General features: G+C 44.2%; 1 protein-coding gene across 2 annotated transcripts in view; it reads left to right on the forward strand.

The window, feature by feature from the left end:
• LOC104936806 (semaphorin-3D) overlaps positions 1-22,219 on the forward strand; it is a 71,105-nt gene extending 48,886 nt beyond the window's left edge. For both annotated transcript variants that reach the window (XM_027278845.1, XM_027278846.1), the window contains exons 3-18: positions 6,590-6,744; positions 6,843-6,905; positions 7,292-7,411; positions 7,831-7,921; positions 8,313-8,441; positions 9,260-9,402; positions 9,531-9,645; positions 9,997-10,066; positions 11,250-11,394; positions 12,427-12,649; positions 16,823-16,911; positions 18,001-18,042; positions 18,315-18,472; positions 19,141-19,205; positions 20,100-20,266; positions 20,349-22,219. In XM_027278845.1, the coding sequence (XP_027134646.1) occupies positions 6,590-6,744; positions 6,843-6,905; positions 7,292-7,411; positions 7,831-7,921; positions 8,313-8,441; positions 9,260-9,402; positions 9,531-9,645; positions 9,997-10,066; positions 11,250-11,394; positions 12,427-12,649; positions 16,823-16,911; positions 18,001-18,042; positions 18,315-18,472; positions 19,141-19,205; positions 20,100-20,266; positions 20,349-20,885 (2,312 nt within the window). In that variant the 3' untranslated portion in view covers positions 20,886-22,219. The remainder of the gene's footprint in view (positions 1-6,589; positions 6,745-6,842; positions 6,906-7,291; positions 7,412-7,830; positions 7,922-8,312; positions 8,442-9,259; positions 9,403-9,530; positions 9,646-9,996; positions 10,067-11,249; positions 11,395-12,426; positions 12,650-16,822; positions 16,912-18,000; positions 18,043-18,314; positions 18,473-19,140; positions 19,206-20,099; positions 20,267-20,348) is intronic.
• Positions 22,220-22,500: the final 281 nt, after the last annotated feature.

The following is a 22,500-nucleotide window of genomic DNA, read 5'->3' on the forward strand; positions in this document are numbered from 1 at the left end:
CTCAGTCTCAGTCGTCTTTTGAAGGTTCTCAGTCATCTTTGAAGGTTCTCAGTCATCTCTGAAGGTTCTCAGTCGTCTTTGAAGGTTCTCAGTCGTCTTTGAAGGTTCTCAGTCGTCTCTGAGGTTCTCAAGTGTCTTTTACGGTTTCTCAGTCGTCTTTTAAGGTTCTCAGTTCTTTCAGGTCTCAGTCGTCTTTGAAGGTTCTCAGTCGCCTTTGAAGGTTCTCAGTCGCCTTTGAAGGTTTGCAGTCATCTTTGAAATTCTATCATCTTGAAGTTTCTCAGTCATCTTTGAAAGTCTCAGTCATCTTTGAAGGTCTCAGTCATCTCTGAAGGTTCTCAGTCGTCTCTGAAGGTTCTCAGTCGTCTTTTAGGTTCTCGTCGTCTTTGAAGGTTTTCAGTCATCTTTGAAGGTTTCAGTTGCCTTTCAAGGTTCTCAGTCGTCTTTGAAGGTTCTCAGTCGTTTTGAAGTTTCTCATTCTCTTGAGGTTCTCAGTCGTCTTTGAAGGTTCTCAGTCGTCTTTGAAGGTTCTCAGTCGTCTTTGAAGGTTCTCAGTCGGCTTTGAAGGTTCTCAGTTGTCTTTGAAGGTTCTCAGTCGTCTTTGAAGGTTTCAGTCGTCTTTGAAGGTTCTCAGTCATCTTTTACGGTTCTCCGTCGTCTTTCAGGTTCTCAGTCGTTTGGAAGCTTCTCAGTCGTTTTGAAGTTCTCAGTCGTCTTTGAAGCTTCTCAGTCGTCTTTGAAGGTTCTCAGTCGTCTTTGAAGCTTCTCAGTCGTCTTGAAGGTTCTCAGTCCTCTTAGGTCTTAGTCGTTGTGAAGGTTCTCAGTCATCTCTGGAAGGTTCTCAGTCATCTCGAAGGTTCTCACGTCGGGCTGCCAGTTACTGTGAATTTCACCGTAACCATTTACAGTGTATATCAGAACATGAATGGACCCCGCTGCAACTAAGTACAACTTCTATTAACTCTATTAACTCTTCAAAAAGAAAGATGACTGAAGAACCTTAAAGACGACTGAGAACCTTCAGAGATGACTGAGAACCTTCAAAGACGACTGAGAACCTTTAAAGACGACTGAGAACCTTTAAAGACGACTGAGAACCTGAAAGACGACTGAGAACCTTAAAAGACGACTGAGAACCTGAAAGACGACTGAGAACCTTCAAAGATGACTGAGAACCTTCAAAGATGACTGAAAACCTTCAAAGGCGACTGAAAACCTTCCAAGACGACTGAGAACCTTCAAAGACGACTGAGAACCTTCAGAGATGACTGAGAACCTTCAGAGATGACTGAGAACCTTCACAAACGACTAAGAACCTTCAAAGAGGACTGAGAACCTTCAAAGACGACTGAGAAGCTTCAAAGACGACTGAGAACCTTCAAAGACGACTGAGAAGCTTCAAAGACGACTGAGAACCTTCAAAGACGACTGAGAAGCTTCCAAGACGACTGAGAACCTGAAAGACGACTGAGAACCTTAAAAGATGACTGAGAACCTTCAAAGACGACTGAGAACCTTCAAAGACAACTGAGAACCTTCAAAGACGACTGAGAACCTTCAAAGACGACTGAGAACCTTCAAAGACGACTGAGAACCTTCAAAGATGACTGAGAAACTTCAAAGACGACTGAGAACCTTCAAAGACGACTGAGAACCTTTAAAGGCAACTGAGAACCTTCAAAGATGACTGAAAACCTTCAAAGACGACTGAGAACCTTAAAAGACGACTGAGAACCTTCAGAGATGACTGAGAACCTTCAAAGATGACTGAGAACCTTCAAAGATTACTGAGAACCTTCAAAGATGACTGAGAACTTTCAAAGATGACTGAGAACTTTCAAAGATGACTGCAAACCTTCAAAGGCGACTGAGAACCTTCAAAGGCGACTGAGAACCTGAAAGACGACTGAGAACCTTCAAAGACGACTGAGAACCTGAAAGACGACTGAGAACCTGAAAGACGACTGAGAACCTTCACAGACCTTCAAGACTCTGCTGTCTGGCTGTACATTATCTCTTATCCCTGTGACTTTGGTGCAGTTTACCTTTGAAGTAATCTCATTGGACACACCTGGACTGATGTCTGGACAAGATATACAACGGTATGACGGCCTTTAGCTTCGGTCAGAGCTGACTGGGTGGCCGGTGGAGAAGAAGAAGACAAACGGACTCACTGACCTGAAGTCAGATCTTCTTTAACTGCTGACCTCTCAACCTGACTAATCCTGACCTCACTGACACACACACACACACACACACACACACACACACTCACAAAGAACCGATGCAGAACTAAAAGCTGTACCTGAATCAAGATGTGAAGAGGTCATGACCTCGTCCCATTGACCAATCAGCACAAATCCAGATCACAGCCGACCAATCAGAAGCAATCAACGTTTAGCTGAATTACATCCAGACTGAGTGAAGCTCTGACCGATCAAATACTCATCACGAGGCCAAACGACCGCACTCCTGCTTTAATGCACCGTGTCTTTATCTTCACATATTCACTCCCCTCTGGCAGAATTGATTCTGCTGCAGAAAGTTTCCTGTTTTTACACATTTTTAATGCATTTTCTCGAGGACGGCTCGACTTTAAATATGTGGGAGTCTCTATAAGTTATCAGGGAAACTAATGGAAAACTTCAACCAGAAAATGACAAATCTGAACACACGATGGTTCAGCGTGACGCAACACGTTTGGTTTCCTCTCGTCTTCAGTATTTCATGTCATATTTTCCACCGCGTCCCCCTCAGGGAGAGAACTTTGAGATATCTCCTGCTAAGTTTGCTTTCATCATGCGCTCTATTTCCCATCGTTGGTTCACGTGATGGATGGGATCTATCGGACCCAGCGAGGCAGAGCCAAGAGCAGCAGGTCCATAAAAATCCAATCCTGCTTTATTGTCTCCAGCTCGAGTCTGCGTGGTTCCCATAACATACAAGAACGTTTTTTTATAAAGATTTTAAAAACTCAAAACTCAGATTTACATCATTTATATTCAGTAAAAGTTTTTTTTGTTTCATTAACTCGTAGAACACGATGAAGATTTAAACGTGTTCACTTCACAAAGGTTTTCATGGGTTAAAAATGTTGACCTGAAACGTTGGACCTGCTCGAACACAGCGTCCATAAATCAACTTTGAGAAACGAAAAATGAGATCCGAGCACAGACAGACCTGAGGACCCGCCGCATTTTGTGCTCAGAACAAATTTAATGTCACAGAATCAAAAAATAATATTTTCTATATTATACAAGAGTGATTTAAAGAAATAAACAAGTTCAAGTTTCAGCAACGTAGACCAACGTAGATTAACGTAGACCAACCTAGACTAAAGTAGACCAACGTGGACCAAGCTAGACCAACTTAAACCAACGTAGACTAACTTAGATCAACTTAGACCAACTTAAATTAACTTAGAACAACCTAGACTAACCTTGACCAATGTAGACCAACTTAGACCAACTTAAACGAACATAGACCGGCTTAGATTAATTTAGAACAACAATTTAGGTCAAATCAGATCAACTTGGAACAAAGTAGACCAGCCTGGACTAACCTAGACGAATGTAGACCAGCCTAGAACAACAACTTAGACCAACATAGAACCAGTCTAGACTGCAGCTAAACTTTCCCTTTAACCTTTTCTCTTATTCATATTCATCCGTTACTTCCTGTCTGTGTCTGTTACCGCTTCCTGTATTCGTTACTGTCACTTTTGTCAGTCCTCTTCGTGCGCGCATTGCACCCCTTCAAAATAAAGTTCCATTTTCAACTCAATAAAGTAAAAGCATCAAAACACAAACTCCAAGAACGCACTGTGAGCTTGTTTACCTACATTTTCCAGTTCTTCCTGTGGCATTAGGTGTGATGTAAGTGAAACTGAAGACTCACTTTCAATCACAGCTTCATTTATTCTGTTCTAACGACGTGTGAAACTCTAAGTGTGATTAAAGGATGTACAAACAGACGTGACGACCACACAGTCTATGTTTCTCTTCACGGCTGGTTAGGAAGCAGACCCTCTGTCAGCCCCCCCTGATGATTTATTCCTTTTTAAACGCGTTCTTTTGGAGCTGAGTTGTAGCAAATGTACCGTGCTGCATTCAAAGACACGGCTCGCCATCTTTTTTTATGCACAGCAATGTCTCCACAGTGTGGGGTCCGAATGTCACGACGGTCTCGTGGAGTTTCATGGTTAATTTCCTGAGCTCATGCAGGTGATTATTTTCAGCCAGGGGAGGTCAAACTCAGCTGACAGACGGCGGCAGGAAAACTGGGAGAGTTTCAAGGATAATTATTTGCTTTTACTCAAGTTAAGATTTACAGCCGGAGTTCATGAATTTACCTGCAGTCGACCCAAAAGGCACCAAATTGATCACAGGTGGAAAAAAGGATCGACTCCGAGTCTGAGAAACGATTTAAAATGTTTTACAGCAGCACTAAAGACTGATGTCCAGGTTTTAGACAGTCTGCGGGGACGTCACAGAGACTACGTCCAGGTTTTAGACAGTCTGCGGGGACGTCATGAAGACTACGTCCAGGTTTTAGACAGTCTGTGGGGACATCATGAAGACTACGTCCAGGTTTTAGACAGTCTGCGGGGACATCATGAAGACTACGTCCAGGTTTTAGACATTCTGCGGGGACGTCACTGAGACTACGTCCAGGTTTTAGACAGTCTGTGGGGATGTCATGAAGACTACGTCCAGGTTTTAGACAGTCTGCGGGGACATCATGAAGACTACGTCCAGGTTTTAGACATTCTGCGGGACTCCGAAGACCTACATCCAGGTTTTTTAGACAGTCTGTGGGGACGTCATAATGAACTACGTCGCAGGTTTTATTAGACAGTCTGCGGGGAACATCATGAAGACGTACGTCCACGTTTTTAGGGACAGTCTGTCGGGGACGTCTCCGAGACTACTGTCCAGATTTGAATTGCTGTGGGGACATCACTGAGACTACGTCAGGTTTTAGACAGTCTGCGGCGGGAACGACTCATTTTACGCCGGGAGCAAGACACGTCCAGAGTTTTAGAGACAGTATCGCGGGGCACGTACAGAGACTAACGTCCAGGTTTTAGACAGGTCTGCGGGGAACAGTCCACGGAGACTACGTCCAGGTTGAAGTTTTAGACGTCCCTGCGGGGACGTCTCGGACTAAGCTACGTCCAGGTTTTAGACCAGTCTGGACGGGGACGTCACGAGGACCTGAAGTCCAGGGTTTAGACAGTGTGTACTGGACTTCCAGTGAGGGCTGTGGGACACTAAGAAAACTGAAGCATCACGCCCGTAAAGACGTGGTAAACTTCTTGTTATTTTTTAGGACAGTTGGTCCCTGCAGGTGGAGATCAGTGACCTCTTGGAATGAGGACCCGGTCGTGTTCCCTCGTCTCCTCGCTCCAGTTATCATTCACAGCTCGGGCAGAGTCGAGCTGGACAGCGTTACAGAGTAACAGAGCGCGGGCTCGGGCAGGTTTCAGGGTTAATTTGCTCTGCTTGTTCAGTCGTTTTCTCCTGCTTTCGACATCGGCTCCCCAGAGAGACGAGAGGCAAAGGCTGCGAGGCCCTGACGTGAACGCTGGTGTTTGTGTGTGTGTGTGTGTTGGTGTTGTGTGTGTGTGGTGTGATGTGTGTGGGTGTGATTGAATTATCGCATCTACGAGTACTCCTACAACGTTTATCCGGCCAACACGAACAAAGCGCACTTAAAATTCCATATACTGTATAAAACAGCAACATTTAGAAAACTGACTATACCAGCTGAACCCTGACTTAACTAGACAGCAGCTAACAGACTGAAGCTAACATGAGCTAACGCACTAACGACTGAGCTAAAACATTAGCTAACAACACTAATAACTGAGCTAACATGAGTGAACCACAGACTAACAACTGAGTAACATGAACTAACATGCAGCTATAACTGAGCTAAACAGCAGCTAAAATGTGCTAACATGAGTAACAGCAGCTAAGCTAACAGACTGACAGACTGAGCTAAACATGAGCTAACACAGCAAAAGACTGAGCTAACATTAGCTAAACAACACTAATACTGAGCTAACATGAGCTAACAGCAGCTAACAGAGAGCTAACATGACTAACAGCAGCTAATAAACTAGCTAACAGCAGCTTAAAAACTGAGCTAACGAAGCTAACCAGCGACAGACCCGAGCTAACATGAGCTACAGCAGCTAACAAACTGAGCTACAGTAAAAAAGACGCTAACAGCAGCTAACCAGAACTGAGCACACAGACTAAAACAACTGAGCTAACCCAACATTGACGAACACAGCTATAAACTGAGCTAACATGAGCTAACAGCAGCTAACAGACTGAGCTAACATGAGCTAACAGCAGCTAACAAACTGAGCTAACATGAGCTAACAGCAGCTAACAGACTGAGCTAACATGAGCTAACAGCAGCTAACAGACTGAGCTAATATGAGCTAACAGCAGCTAACAGACTGAGCTAACATGAGCTAACAACAGCTAATAAACTGAGCTAACTCACGTTAAAGGGACTCAATAACATTTAAAGTTTCATATTTTCCGGTTGGACTCAAACGTGTCGTCTCTCTCAGATTTGAAGAACGGGTCGGCGGTCTTCTGGGAGGGCGGAGTCAGTGGCGGGTATCAGGCGTTGCTGTTGGACGAGGATCAAGGATGGCTGTTGGTCGGAGGGAAGGACCACATCTACCTGCTGAGGCCCGACAGCTTGGATCTGCCCACTCGTACGGTGAGTCGTTAAAACGCAGCGCTGATCAGAATAATGAAATCTGTTTAAAGATGAAGAGGTTTTAATTGTTTTCGTGTGTTCGATTCGAACTCGATCAGATCTACTGGCCGGCTTCCAGAGAACACGTGGAGCACTGCCGACTGGCGGGGAAAAGTCTGGAGGTAAGCGACTTTAAATCAGGATAAAACTGTGACACGATAAACATATTTACACGTGTTTTATGAGTTTATTTAATAAGCAGAGAGTTTGACATTTAAATGCACTTGTTCACTGTGTTGCTGAGTGTTAGACGAGATGTTTGATACCTCACATGCCTGTACCCGGAATACTGTATGAAGCTGCAACCGGCAGCTAGCTCACTTAGCTTAGCATAAAAGGATCTTCCTGCTAAGCTAACAGGCTCCTGGAAGCTTCATTTATCTTTTATGTAACTGGTCAGTTTGTGACCATATTCACCTGTAGTGTCTCACACATGATCGTTGATGTCTGCATTGTTACATGATAAAAACAAAATGTTGATATATTTTATTGTGTTTTATTATTACAGACAGACTGTGCTAACTTCGTGCGGCTGCTGCAGCCGTTCAATAAGACCCACGTTTATGCCTGTGGCACCGGAGCCTTCCATCCACAGTGTACATACCTGCACGTAGGACACAACACAGAGGTAAACTCACGTTCATGAGTTTGTTTATTTAAGTCTACAAATTTAGTTTAATGTTAATTTATTCATCGTAACTTTAGGTTGCATTTGTTTTCTTTATAGAGACTCAAGTCAAGCTCACTGCTCCACCATAAACTGAGCAAACATGAGCTAACAGCAGCTAACAGACTGAGCTAACATGAGTTAACAGCAGCTAACAGACTGAGCTAACATTAGCTAACAGCAGCTAACAAACTGAGCTAACATGAGCTAACAGCAGCTAACAAACTGAGCTAACATGAGCTAACAGCAGCTAACAAACTGATCTAACATGAGCTAACAGCAGCTACATTTGGCAGCTGTATGAATGACAGACTCAGAGTCAGTCTCCAGTGTGTTGTCATTGTGTTTGTGTGTGGTCTCTCTCTCTCTCTCTCGGGTAGGAACCATCGTTCACGCTGTCTCACATGTTCGAGTCTGGCAGAGGAAAATGTCCCTTCAGTCCCAGAGAGCCGTTCACGGCCAGACTGACCGGTAGGTCTCATCCAGTCCACCCACACTCCACACTTAAATCATCTCCTGTCGCGTCCGCGATGTGCTGTCACTACAATCCCTCCACTGTCTGACTGCTGGCTGCAGAGTGTGTGTGTGTGTGTGTGTGTGTGTGTGTGTGTGTGTGTGTGGTCCTTATTCACGCGCTGACGTCAGCATCTGTTGCCCCGAGTGACATTATGGAGATAAAACGCATCGACTGCATTTGGATCCTGCAGACAAAGACCTCCACCTCCTCCACTGCCCATAAAGTCAGCTTTAAGTCAAACTGAGTTTTTCAGAGCTGATATTTGAGCAGTGAACACACGGGAGTCTTCAAACTTCAACCTTCGGTAAGAGACAAACATTTAACAGAGTTTCTTTCTGTCTTTAGACGGTGAACTTTATGCCGGCACCTCCGTCGACTTCATGGGCGCCAACGCTGCCATCTTCCGTACGTCTGTTAAGGGCAGCAGTCAACACTACATCCGGACCGAAGCCTACGATCACAACTGGCTCAACGGTGAGAATCAAATCAAATCAAATCAGATTTTATTCGTACAGCTCAAAGTCACAAAGTCCATTTTCCTCTGAGGCTTTCCAATCTGTACAGGGAGTGACACCCTCTGTCCTTAGACCCTCGGTTCCAGTGAGGAAAAACTTGCCCACAAAAACCTTTAACAGGGAAAAAAGGTGGAAGAAACCTCAGGAAGAGCCACAGAGGAGGGATCCCTCTCCCAGGACGGACAGAATGAATTACAATGACTGATAAAATAGAGAGATAGAGAGAGTTTTTAGTAAAGGAAGATGTGACTGCATCTTCAACCAATACCATGCCTGACTAGGCATAACCCTGAAGAGAAGATCCAGTTTGTAGAGGTGGTAGTGAGTCACTGTAGAGTCCAACAATACCGAGCTAGTTTCTCACTGGGTTTCTCTCCTGGTACCACGGTGCCATGTCCTGGTGGGAGCTGCCATGAATCACCAGATCGCCAAACTAGCCTCAATGTGTCCTGGAGTTCCAGGTCTGTTGCCCACTCACCCAGCTCTGGTTCTAGTGCTCATTCCCTGGGCCTGAAAACCACCTCGCCTCATGGTGTGGTAGTTGCACAACTAACTATCTAACAGCAGCTACCGTTAGCAGCAGTTAGGGTTCCTCTGGTGACATGATGCACACTTTGTTTGGAGCATGATTTCAACAACATCCCCCTCAGTACCGAGTCTTCTTTGGGGTCTAAATCTGTGTTTTTGAGTCCAGACGGCGGGCTAGTGTTCAGAGTGTTTTTGTCCTCGTCTCTCAGAATTAAACCGATCACTAACACTCTCCCGTCTCGCTCTCAGAGCCGGAGTTCATGGGCTCCTTCTCCATCCCCGACACTCACAGTCCAGACGACGACAAGGTCTACTTCTTCTTCAAGGAGAGGGCGGTGGAGGCCGGACAGTGGGACAAGAGGGTGTACAGCCGAGTGGCTCGAGTCTGCAAGGTAGAACACAGAGTCGATTATTTCTGTTTATGGACTTAAAGTAACCTCAGACTTTCATATTTTCCTCTGTGATGTTCCCTTTGTTTCTCCACCCTGTCTTTATCCACCTCCCTCTTCCCTTCGTCCAGAATGACGTCGGCGGGAAGAGGAGTCTGATCAACCGTTGGACCACATTCCTCAAAGCCCGGCTGGTCTGTTCTGTGCCCGGTCCGTCCGGAGTCGACACGCAGTTCGATGAGCTTGGTAACCCTCCTTTTCCTTCCCTTATCTCCTCTGTGACCTTTGATATCATGTCCCTGCATCTTCACTTCATCTTCCTCAACTTTGACAAGTGAGCAGTGTCCCCTCCTTTCCTTTCCTTCCCTCTGTCCTCCTCCCTCGTCTGTTCTCACTTCAGATGACCGAGCTGTAAACTCAGTTTGAATCATTCTCTGAGCTCATCTGGCAGAGAGAGCGCAGAATATTTATAACAGTACAAACACTGAAGAGACGAAACGTCTGACAGGGACTCTTCATCTCAGGGACTCTTCATTTCAGGGACACGTCTTCAGATTCAGATGAACTTATTCTAAAAATGTCTTCATGTTTTTCCAGAGGACATCTTTGTTCTGGAGACCAAAGACCCTCAAAACCCGACAATCTACGGAGTCTTCAGTACATCCAGGTGAGAACGTGTTCAGTACTGTAACAGAATATGCACATCATCGTAGAAAAGATGCATTAAAGTTGCATTGTAAATCCCAGAACTGAACATTTAAAGTCTCCTGCCCAGCTCCGGTTCTGGCACGACACCAGCTCCACTCCCCGTCAGAATTCCTCCGAACCCCGGGCCTGTAAACCTCAGAGGGAAAACCAGAAAACATTCTCCCCATAAAATATGATCCAGATTCACCAAAACCCGTGAAATAGTTGGTGGTGTTGTGTTCTCCACCTCAAAGAGAAGCCACAGTATAAGTAGATTTACAGCACAAACAAATCAAACAGGGAAACCCTGAATGTTTTCTCATGGCAGACTGATCCAACAAATCCAAACAAAGACTTCTGTAAATGAAAAACACGTCTTGTTCTTCAAACACCACTGGAGAAAATCAGTTTTTAAAAAGACAACAGAAGGGAGCGTTTCATCCTCGTCTTCGTCTGAGCTGGAAAATGAAGACAGGTGGTTTGAAAATCTTCTCGAGTCGCAGCAGAGACACGACGGCTGTTGTACAAGGTCACACATCAACATACCAATGACATGGATGGCATTAATCATTTACTGTATGTGTCTGTTTGAAGGCGAGGCAAGGTGACCAGAAAATAACAGACTACAGATACGATCACACACACACAGCAGCAACTATTTCACTGATTCTGGTGAAACTGGATCATATTTTATGGAGGAAATGTTTTCTGGTTTTCCCTCTGATGTCCTCCGGCTGCTCCGCCTCAACTCTCTGTGATTTACAGAGTTTATGATGGACAGTGAAGTAAACTGCTGACAGCTGTAGCTGCTGTTAGCTCATGTTAGCTCAGTCTGTTAGTTAGAAGAGGAGGTTTACAGGCTCGTGGAGACATTTTATGTTATTTCTTCATCTTTTGTTGTTGAGTTTGTGTTTTTTGGAAAGAAATCATTAGTTTAGGGAGGATCTCCTCCACCTTCACATGCACACTCCAACAGGCCGACACGTGCACACCCAGCGGGATAGAGGGTCAGAGGTCAGGCGTGGGTGGGTGTCGGGGTCAAAGGTGAAGAGGCCCAGCTGGTGGTGTTATTGTAACCCTGTTGTAATAAAACACTCCCACCTCTGTTTCCTCTCCTCTCCTCGTTCCTTCCCTCGTCTCCTATCCATCCCTCCTTGCTGCAGCTCTATATTTCGTGGTTCAGCAGTGTGTGTGTACTCCATGGCCTCCATCCGTGCTGCGTTCAATGGACCTTTTGCTCATAAAGAAGGTCCAGACTATCGCTGGGTGGAGTACAAAGGCCGCATCCCATACCCGAGACCTGGCACTGTGAGTACACACAGACTGAAGTACTCCCACAACCATAACTGACAAAAAACAGACTTTCTTTTATCATATTCTATAAAAATGTTTGTTTATGTTAGTGGAACGTTTCTACAGGAGCCCAGAACGGACAAACTGAACACTAGTTTTTCTTTGCATGAGGTGGTTGCAATCAGCAGGTACAGCACTAGACCACTCTCTGGTGAATTATTCTTGGTTTTGGCGGTGTTGGTCACTTGAAGCTCACAGTCTTTAACTCTTTGTAAATCTGGTGTCGACAGGTTGGTATTTATGTTTGTGTGAGTTTCCTGTGAGATCAGACTCATGACAACGAGCCGATGAAGCTGCGAGAGGCTTAAACTGAACTCCTCTGGGAAAGCTCAACCTGTCAGGACGGCCGAGGTCTGAGTGTTTGAGTGCGTCAGGTGTTATTTCATTGTCCCCGATGGGGAATTCACCATGTTGTTGACCAGAATTGTTCATCAATCTCTAAATATCTCCTCCCTGACGTCGCTCTCTGTTCCTCCTCTGCTGACTTCTTCTTCTTTTATCTCTCATTTTTTAATATTTCAGTTCTGTTAATCATATAAAAACTTTCAAAAGTCGTGAATCTTCAGCTCACACATGAGTTTTTGTGCTTTTGATGACTCAAAGTATTTCAGTTTGTTCCAAACATTTTTGGCTCAGCTGACACCCCATAAAACAAACTCACAGGTTCACCGTCTTTAGTGTGAACATGTGTTGGAAATAATTCAACTAATCACTGATTTATACTTCTCAAATTGTTTGAAAGTTATTAGAGATCAAGAACAAACCACAGTATAGTTCATGCTCTGATGTTTCTCTCTTATATCTCATCAGATAAACTCAGTTTTAAAGATCTTCTCGAGCGCTCGACGTGTTTCTGTAACAAAGTTCTTCTTCTTATTCCGAAACAATCTGAGTTAACAAACAGTTTCACCGGATGCTGTCGCCCTCCTCCATGGCCATCTCCGCGACACCTTTCATGCTGATAAAGATTCTCTTCTTGTCCGTCAGTGTCCCAGCGAGACGTACGACGCTCTCCACAAGTCCACCAAGGACTTCCCGGACGAGGTGGTGAGCTTCATGCGGCAGCACCAGCTGATGTGGGAGCCCGTCCTGCCTCTGGGCGGCAAACCCATCCTGACCAAAGTCAACGCCGCCTACATTCTGAAGAAGGTCGTGGTGGACAGGGTGGACGCTGAGGACGGACATTATGACGTCTTACACCTGGGAACAGGTGAGGAGGGGGGACACGGAGGGAGTCAGTTTTCATGGTTCATGGTGAAACCAGCAGGTGTACCAACTGTAAAAGGTAAAAGACAAAATTAAAATGACTTAAAATATCTGTTGTTGAAAGCAGTGAAAGCGTGTGCACGGTGGGTACAATTTATGATCCCCGACAAATCAATCAAACTGCCTGGGAATGTGGGATGAAGGAAGGAATAACAGAGGTCTGGTGAAAGAGAGAGTTTATAATAAGCTTCATTTCTTGTTGTTTCAAGGGAAATAAAAACAGATGGACGTGTCGGACAGAGAAATAAAAGACTGAAAACACAGAGTGAAGCATGAGTGGACAAAAGAAAACAGATGGAGACGTACAGGACGGCATGGAGGCAAACTGACAAACGCTTTCTTATAAAAACGAAAAGAGATTTAAAAGAAACTAGACAGAGGACAGAGCAAAGGGTTAATGCTGATCGATGTGGTGGGAGAAGACATGGAGGGTGGAAACTGCAAAAAAACTAAATAACGGTTTAAAGAGTCTTTCAGGATTTAGGAAATACCTTAAATACCTCGAGAAACCTTCTGGGTTTTTCAAAAATCGGCAGGTAATAATTTTTTCCGACGCTCTGTGACTTAAATGTAGCAGAAAAACACGAAAGCCGCAAACTGACGGCAGGTCAGAGGAGTAAAAAAACCAACAGGGGAAAAAATCCAGACAAGAAAAAGAAACGAGTTAAAAAATCTTTCGACAGCTTCGTATTTGAACCAAACCACGTCATTAAAGTGTCACGGAGGATGACGGAGTGCGCTTCATTTGTTCATTTGTTGTGTGTAAACATTCTGCATCCATTCATTATCTTTTTAAAGTAACTCTGAAAGTTTACTGTTTCATCCTGAAGCAACACTTCTGAGCGGGTTCTTGAGCGTGTCTGCTCTTTGTAAGTGTGTGTGTTCATAAAAAGCCTGAGGCCGTATGTAGGTAATGGTGATCCTGTGTGTGTGTGATAAATGGTGGAGGTTATTTAACTGCTGGTGACAGGCCGAGGGGCCAGAGGTGATCCGATGGCTCCATACGTCTCCTCTAAGTGGATTCCTCTCCAACATCTCTCATCTCCCCATCAACTGCACATTTACCTGCTGATAAATGCTCTTTGTGCTCTTTCAAGTGCTCTGATTTTCACGTTATATGAGCAGGACGGGTCTTCTGACTCGCCGTTTGTTAGGAAAGATAGTGCCCCGCTTTTTATGTATCACAGTGCTTAGCCATGTGCTACCGTCAGGATGGTTTACTCTAAATATAAAATTATACTTTAGGAAGTCTTCAGGTTTCTCTGAGGTCATGCAGTTGAGTAGTGGCTTTCTAAATTCAGTTTCAGTTTGTCATCTGAGAGAAGTTACACAGATTATCAAAGCGTATGCAGACGATGTTCAATTATACGTTAAAGCCTGAAATTGTAACTGACTGCCTGAACTCTATAAAGATCGGATGGCAGAACATTTCCTACATCTCAGTGCTGACAAAACAAAAAGGTTTTCTTGGCTTTGAGGTGACGGAAGGTCTCAGCTCTCTTTCCTCTTATGTTGAAGCCTCCCTACTAATTTCAGGTGTGTCTATGGACGTGGTTCTGAATCTGGATTGTGTTTGTTTAATTCCTGTTTTTCCAGCTGCAAAGCTCAGGCCCATTGTGTCTGAAGTGGGGATGGTAGTGATAATTCATGCCCTTATTTCATTCAGACTATTGTTACTCCCTCTTCACTTGCCTCAGCAGAACATCTCTGGTTTATCTGACCAATACAGATTCTTCAGATTTCTCTGAGCTCATGCAGTTGAGGCTTTTACATATTCATCCTTATTAAATGTTTTAACTTTTGTCATCTTAGAGAAGTTACACAGATTATCAAAGCGTATGCAGACGATGTTCGATTATATGTTGCAGTTAAGCCTAAAGCTGTAACTGACTGCCTGAGCTCTATAAGGATTGGATGGCAGATCATTTCCTACATCTCAGTGCTGACAAAACACAAAGTTTTCTTTCTGATCCAAGTCTTTGTTCAGAGTTGATGGAAGGTGTCGACTCTCCTTTCCTCTTCTGTTAAATCCTCCCTACAAAATTCAGGTGTGTCTATGGACGTGGTTCTGAATCTGGACCAACTTGTCAAGTGTTTGATTCATTCCTGTTTTTCCAGCTGCAGAGCTGTACTTTATCTGAAGTGGAGATGGAAGTGATCATTCACGCCTTTATTTTATCGCATTCAGAGTATTGTAACTCATTATTAACCTGCCTCAGCAGAACATTTCTAAATCATTTATAATTATTGTTAGCGTGTCCTTAGTGACCACCAATACAGATTCTTCTGAGGTCATGCACTGGTGGCTCTCTAATTCAGTTTTAAGTGCATATTCATCCTCATTAACTTTGGTCATCTTATAGAAGTTACATAGATTATCAAAGCTTATGCAGACGATGTTCGATTATATGTTGCATTTAAGCTATAAACTTTAACTTACTGCCTCGACTATAAAGGTTGGGTGGGCGCTCATTCCCTACATCTCAGTGCTAATAAAACATTGATATAAAGGCTTCAGGGAAAGTAAACCTGGGAAAATATTCCAAATAGAGTGTACACTGATTTTGTTGCTGCCTCTTAGTCTCATGCCGGTCCTCTTGTAGCATCATGTCTGCAGATATCTGTCAATAAAAGATGTTTGTCAGTGTTTGATCATAGATCAGAACAGTGAACAATGTCAGTTAAACACTGTTCTTTGTGTTTTTACGGATGGGATCCTGCATACTTTGGAGATATTTATCGATGAGCTTGTGTGGTGCACAAATATTTATAAAGATGTTCATCGTCGTCGTCTCTTTTAGGATTTGTGGCTTCTTCACGTTTATTTATTTTTGCCTTATTGGGTCGAGACTCAGAGGAGAAGAAGAAGAAACGCTGGCCTGCTGTCAGACTCTAAAAAGAAATGTTACAAAGGACATCGCATCCATCATTAGTCCATGTAGGGTAGGCTTGTATGACAGACTCATCCCAGACACACACACGCACACACACACACACACAGCATGTAATAGTCTCAGTTTAGTACTCACATAGCTGTAAACACACACACACACACACACACACACATACAGGAGGTTTCCCACAGTGGGTTCTCTGAGGTTTATGAGGCTGCGTGTGTGTGTGTGTGTGTGTGTTTGTGCTCCATTACTACAAACAGTGTGTAGCTTCACTGTAACAGCTGGTGTGTGTGTGTGTGTTTATGCATGTGTGTGTGTGTGTGTGTCTGCAGTAAATCCCCCCTGAAGTTTTTGTTTTTTTTACATTGTGTTACGTTTGGTTTCTGGATTCCTCCGTCGCTATGGTTACCCCTATAGAAAGTCTTGAAATACGTCCTCGTGGTGTTTTCATGTCGTGTTTGCAGCGTCCATTCAAACTCACCCGTCACACTTTGTGACATTTCAGTTAAGTTTTCTGCGGCGCTCTTTTGATATCAGGCAGAATCAATCTGCTCATGATCAACACGCTGGTATGGAGCCAACATTCCAGGGAAAACGTTCAGGAAATTTAATCCACAGAAAAATGGAAAAAGTTGTGTCTGACAGAAAAAAAATGAAATGTGACGCCAAAATAAGCAACATTTTTATTTGTTTAGTGTTCTGCTGTTATTTGTCTTCACAGGCTGTTTCCAATAAACCAATAAAAAATGTATTAAACAATAAAATCAAGGAAAATTCTCACTTTGAGTTTTATTTGAAGGTGCAAACTAAAGTCTGCAAACCATCAATTCAACCATTGAATCATTCAAACCTTCAGCATTTCGTATTTTTCATGGGATAAACATTTGTTTGCAGTTAAAGAAGGATCTCATGTTCAGGTTAAAATATTTTGTTGAGTCAAAGATACTTTAGCTGTTTGAGTAAAGAGGTCAACACATCGTTATGTTTGGATCAGAGGTCAGACTAATAAATGTTTCCATTGTTGTTAAAGACAGATTAATTCAGCTCATGAAGTTTTATTGTTGCTGTTTTTAGGCAGCGGTTCTTAAACTTTCTTTAAGTTTATTTATAAGATCGACTTTTATTTATGTATAAATCTACTTTTGCAAAATCTAATATAATGATAAATAAAATATTTGTTTCAAATCCAAAATCATGGCGTGTTTCTGTTTTTGTTCCAGATGACGGGAAGGTGGTGAAGGCCGTGTCGGTCATCAAAGACAACTGGGACACCGAGGAAATCCTTCTGGAGGAGCTGACTGTCTTCCAGGTGATCAATAAAGATCAACATAACAACATTAATTAGTTAACTTTTCATATGATGCAGCATCCGCATCAAACGTTACCTGAATCACAGCAAACACAGTGTTGTTGTCTGTTCCCATCATCCCTCACAATCTGGACTTTTATGGCCAAAACCACAAACTTGTTTCCTCGTGCCCGTCCTCGCGTGAAGTTTCCGATGGAACATATTTGTCTGGAGGAACTCCACTGAACAGAAAAACAGATAGCAGGGCACATTTTTCCCAAGGTCCTCTGTGTAAATAAGCTGATGGGGTAGAGGAGGAGAGAGAGAGGAGCGAGGAGGAGCGAGGAGGAGCGAGGAGGAGATGAATTAAAAGACGTGATGACGTGAGGAAATAGAGAAAGAAAGATCAGGAAGCTTTAAAAACAGAGCGCAGGTGAAGGGAAGGAAGAAAGACAGAACGCGGACACAAACAAACAAACAGGATGCTCTTTGTTATTTACTCATTCAAACAGGAAGTGAGCCACTTCCTCCAGCTGACACAAACATGTGATGAACTGCAGTGTTTGCTCTCAGCTGACGGCTGACCTGGAGCCAGCGCACGGCGGTCAGTTTGTCGGCCGTGACACGACACAGGAGAGTCAGATCAGCGTACAGATACCTCTTTCTCAGGGGTCATTTACTCCCTTTGTGCAGCGATGAAACGAGTCAGTGAGCCGGAAAAACACGGAGCTGAGGGTAATTCAGTCCTCTGAAGGAAGAAAGAGCCTCGTTAGATTTGTAATCTCAGGAGCCGCCGCGGCGTTTAACGGATCCCTTCACCTCCGCGAGGCTGAAATATCAGCTTTCAGTTTTTAAGCCCTCCGTCTTCACCAGGTTATTGCAGGTGTAGTTTCTGTGCTTCACAGGAAGTTTTATTTTGAAATTAAACTGAAGTCGTGTCTCCAGCAACGTGTTTTGATGCATTTTGAAGTATCTCATCAGAAACTTCGAACGTAGCGAACATTGAAGTCACATGTCTGCCTTACGAATCTGACACCTTTAAGCTCACAAACAGTTCAGGATATTCTTCATTTGACCTTCTCTAAACTTTTCCGTGCATTTCTCCTGCAGACTCCTTCCCCCATCCTGAGCATGGAGCTGTCGACCAAGAGGGTGAGTAAAGGAGTAAACTTCAGTTTAAAACATTAAAAGAATAAAAATGAACCGTTTGACTCTTAAAGAAGTTTTTAGTGAGTCAACAACCAAACTGGGACGACTCAAACTACATTTTTGTTGAGATCCTCCTGGATGAATCAACACAAAGACGTTCTTGTGGGAGTTGACCACATTTCTTTGATGGATCTGCAGCTCCATGATTCTCTGTCATGTTTCCTCTCTGTGACAGTAGTAGGATGGAAATGTTTTTGCTTCTTTCTGCTCCTCAGCAACAGCTGTACGTGTCCGGCGAGCTCGGCGTGGCCCAGCTGGGCCTCCAGAGGTGTGAGTTATACGGGACCGACTGCGCCGAGTGCTGCCTGGCCCGAGACCCGTACTGCTCCTGGGACGGACAGACCTGCTCCAGGTTCTTCCCCACCAGCAAGAGGTAACGAACACGGAGGGAGGACACAAGAGGGTCGATGGCTTTATCCAAAAAATGAGCTTGTACCAGGCTTCAGATGTGTTCCAGTCTAATAAAGCTCTGGTTCCCAACCTGAGGGTCCCGGCTCCTACTGGAGGTCGCCAAAGCCTCATGAGGAGTCGTGAGGCGTTCAGGGCTCATTGTTCAGTTTGTTCTCAGCTGTTCTCCTCTGTTATTGTTCTGCATGAAACATCCATAAAATGTGTCACTTAGTGAGTCAACTCCATGACAGAGAAGGCCCCTGAGGAGGAGGAGGAGGAGGAGGAGGAGGAGGAGGAGCAGGGTCAGAGACCGACAGAAGGAGACATGACAACGATTTTTACCATGACTGAAACAACACGCTGTGTTTTCATAGTCTGTTCACGCTCCGTGTTTCCTCATTCATGATCGCAGGAGCTTCATATTTTCAGCCCTGTGGAGGAGGAGGAGGAGGAGGAGGAGGAAGAGGAGGAGGAGGGAGGAGGAGGAGGAGGAGGATTTAATGCTGTTAACCGACTTTATCTAAAGGCAGCTGCGTTATCTGCTGCTGTTTACTGTAACTGTTAAAGACAATAATTTATTGTTTGTTCAACACATATATTCTAAATGTGTGTGTGTGTGTGTGTGTGTGTGTGTGTGTGTGTGTGTGTCAGGCGGGCTCGGAGACAGGATGTAAAGTACGGAGACCCCTGGAGTCAGTGTCCAATCACAGAGGACGGTAAGGATTTCCTCCGTCTGATGTGAATGAACTGTTTGTGTTTGTACAATTGTCCTGACGGCGGTTACGTAACGGGCGGCCGACCAACCGGCGTGGCTCGGAGGATTTACACACACACACACACATACACACACACACACACATATACACATATACACTCAGAATGAAATGTAAAGCGTCTGTCTGCTGGCTCCTCGACGTGTTTTCATGCACGGGTCAATGTTTTCTTTCACAATATGTTTTTGTTTTTTTCCAGACTAGTAGAAAGTAGAAAATCTAAATTTCTGTTTGTCTGACGTCACTTTGTAAAAGTTACATTAGTGCCTCATCTGCATATTTAAACATGTAATGCAACAAATAATTAATCGTCTTGATGTGAGTACTGATGAAGTTTCACGGTGATCTCTCATTCAGAGTCTGATTCATGTTGATTTTTTTTATGGTTGTTGACTCCAACATTTCAACAAGACGTCTGAACCTGGATTTATTTTACATTCATGTTCTGGAAATGTATGAAAATGTGTTTATTATAATGAGATAAAGCCTCATTTGCATATTTAAACGCAAAATCTCAGAGAACATGCAAATACATAAAATAATGGATCAGCTGTGGAAGTTTGATGGTGATATCTGTTTTAATCCTGAGCACGTTTTCAATGTTCACTGTGACGGCAGATCAGTAAATTAAAGGATGATACTGCAGTAACTTAAACAAAACACACAGTACTGACAGGAAATACAGTAAAATACTACCACTACTTCTATTAGCAGAAGTAGTGCGCACTCTAGTGGTTGTACTGTGTAACTGCAGGTTCTCTGCAGGATGAAATGTTGTATCGATGTTTTCCGTCTGTCGTCACGTGATGTGCTGAATATATATTTCTGTTTCTTCAGACTCGGACTCTGTGGAGGTGAAGTCTGTGTACGGCGTGGAGGGAAACTCCACCTTCCTGGAGTGCGTCCAGCCTCGGTCGCCGCAGGCCGAGCTCAGGTGGACGATGCAGCGCTCGGAGAACCAACAGCAGCAGCAAACGGTCAGCCAGGCGCATGAAAGCAGAGAGGTGAGCAGACCAGAACTGAACCAACACTGATCCAACATTCCTGCGTCTGTTTCACCTCCTCGTCTGTCGCTTTGTCTCTCAGCTCTCTCAGGGCGATGAACGCCTCCTCCACATGAAGCGAGGTTTGCTGATACAGCACTTGGAGATGTCTGATTCAGGCCTCTACACCTGCTCCAGCCATGAGCACTCCTACAGCCAAGTCCTGGTCCGATACCGCGTCCACGTCATCCCCAACGACAGCCTCCATCCGACCCGCTACCAGCAGAAGCACAGCCCGAACCACCCGGGCCCCGCAGTCGTCGGGAAGATCGGCTCAGCCGGGGTTGCCGGGTTTCTCGGTCAGTCCGGACCCCCTCATCAACATCATCTTCACCAACAACCGCCTCCGCTGCCGGGACACAGGAACTCGTGGCTGTCCCAGCATCCTCAGCAGCTTCCTGTGAAGAGCTACAAAGACCTGCAGATGGTGGACACCAACAGTCTGAGCGTGGACGAGTACTGCGAGCAGCTGTGGTACCGAGAGAAGCGCCGGCAGCAGAAACTCCGCACACTGAAGCTGAAACAGGAGAGCAGGAAAGCCCGGGTGAGGAGGAACAACCCGCCTGAGGTCCCCCTCTAGGCCCCCCGCTGGAGGACACAGAGACTGCCTGTGGACAACAGGTCCTGGAGGACGAGGAACAGTTTAAATAACGCCAACGGGTGAAGACGCCGACTATATTTAGCATTGAAGACTGAACAGAAGAGAGTAGTGTATCCTCATGTTGAATATTTTGATATTTAGACACAGTTAATGTTTTATTAGCAACATTCAGAATGTTTTTGGACGTAGACGCTCCGAGCTTCAGTTAAATAAGAAACATGAAACATTTTACAGAAGAACCGCAGGTGCAGATAACGTGTACACGTAATACAGAACATGGACTGCACATCACGGCGGTGTCTGAACTACCACAAAACAAAAGAATACGTAGTACTGACCGAGAATACACAGACGAATACCTTCTACTGGCAGGAGTAGGGCGCACTCTAGATGTTCTACTGTGTAACTGCAAACTTAGTGTCCGAGTAACATCCAACATTTGATGACTCTTACACTTGTGATCACACCCCAAGAGATGTGCACCCAGAACGTCTCCAGACAGGAGCTCAAGGCTCAACCCTGGAGAGCTCCTGACACCTCAGAACGAGAGTGTGTTGAGAGTTTTTCTGCCTGTCTGACACGTTTTGGCTTACATGAAGTTCAAACTACCGTTTGTTGCCACAATATCCGCGTTAGTTATCCGCGGCAAGTTAAGATTTGTAGCTTTAGATGTTCTACATTTATAAACATGCAACCTTTTTCTAGTATGGCCGATCTTCTCAACAATATTTGTCATTTTTCGACCTTCGGCCCCAGCGATGGTCGAACTTTTAGAGTCACTGTGATGTAACACATGAAAGCATTAAAAGCTTACAGCAGAACAAACTCTCTGAGCTGTCAGCGTGTATAAAACAGTATGCAGCCTGTAATAGTATGTAGTGTCATTGAAGGGTTAACGACAGTGTCACGACCTCCACCAGGTGGCGCTCTTCATCGTGAACAGACAGGTGGAAATGTTTCAGGATCTCACGTATATTAACGATATAAATGAACGACACGAGACTGAAGTGTTTGCTGCCACGTCTGCCTGTGTTTCACATGTAACGTGTATTTATGTCCTGACATGCTGACGCGCACACACACACACACACACATCATGTGTTTTATGTAAAGCTTATTCATTCTGCCATGTAACTAATAATTATTATTCACATCCATGTATATCAAAGAACTCTATTTTTATAGTTTTCTTTCTCGTGTGTTTCTCCTAAATAAAATAAAATCTTGTTTTTTAACTTCACGTCTCTGATAAACTGAGTGATGCAGTCATACTGTACGTGAATAAACTGAATAAAAACACTTTGAGTCACTCACAGGACTTTGGTTTGTTTGATTATACGAGGTTACTAATATTAACAAGACGTCCGAATAACACAGAGCACGATGTTAGAAAGGTTTTGATGTTACAGAGTTAAAGACATTTAGAGTGTTTGACTGCTGCATTTTTATTACAAACTATATTATTATTATTATTAGTAGTAGTAGCAGTAGTAGTAGTAGTATTGGTAGTTGTGGTAGTAGTGGTGGTGGTAGTAGTAGTATTGGTAGTAGTGGTGGTAGTGGTGGTAGTAGTGGTGGTAGTAGTGGTAGTAGT

The sequence above is a fragment of the Larimichthys crocea genome, chromosome VI, assembly GCF_000972845.2.
Source record: "Larimichthys crocea isolate SSNF chromosome VI, L_crocea_2.0, whole genome shotgun sequence".
Lineage (NCBI taxonomy): Eukaryota > Metazoa > Chordata > Actinopteri > Sciaenidae > Larimichthys > Larimichthys crocea.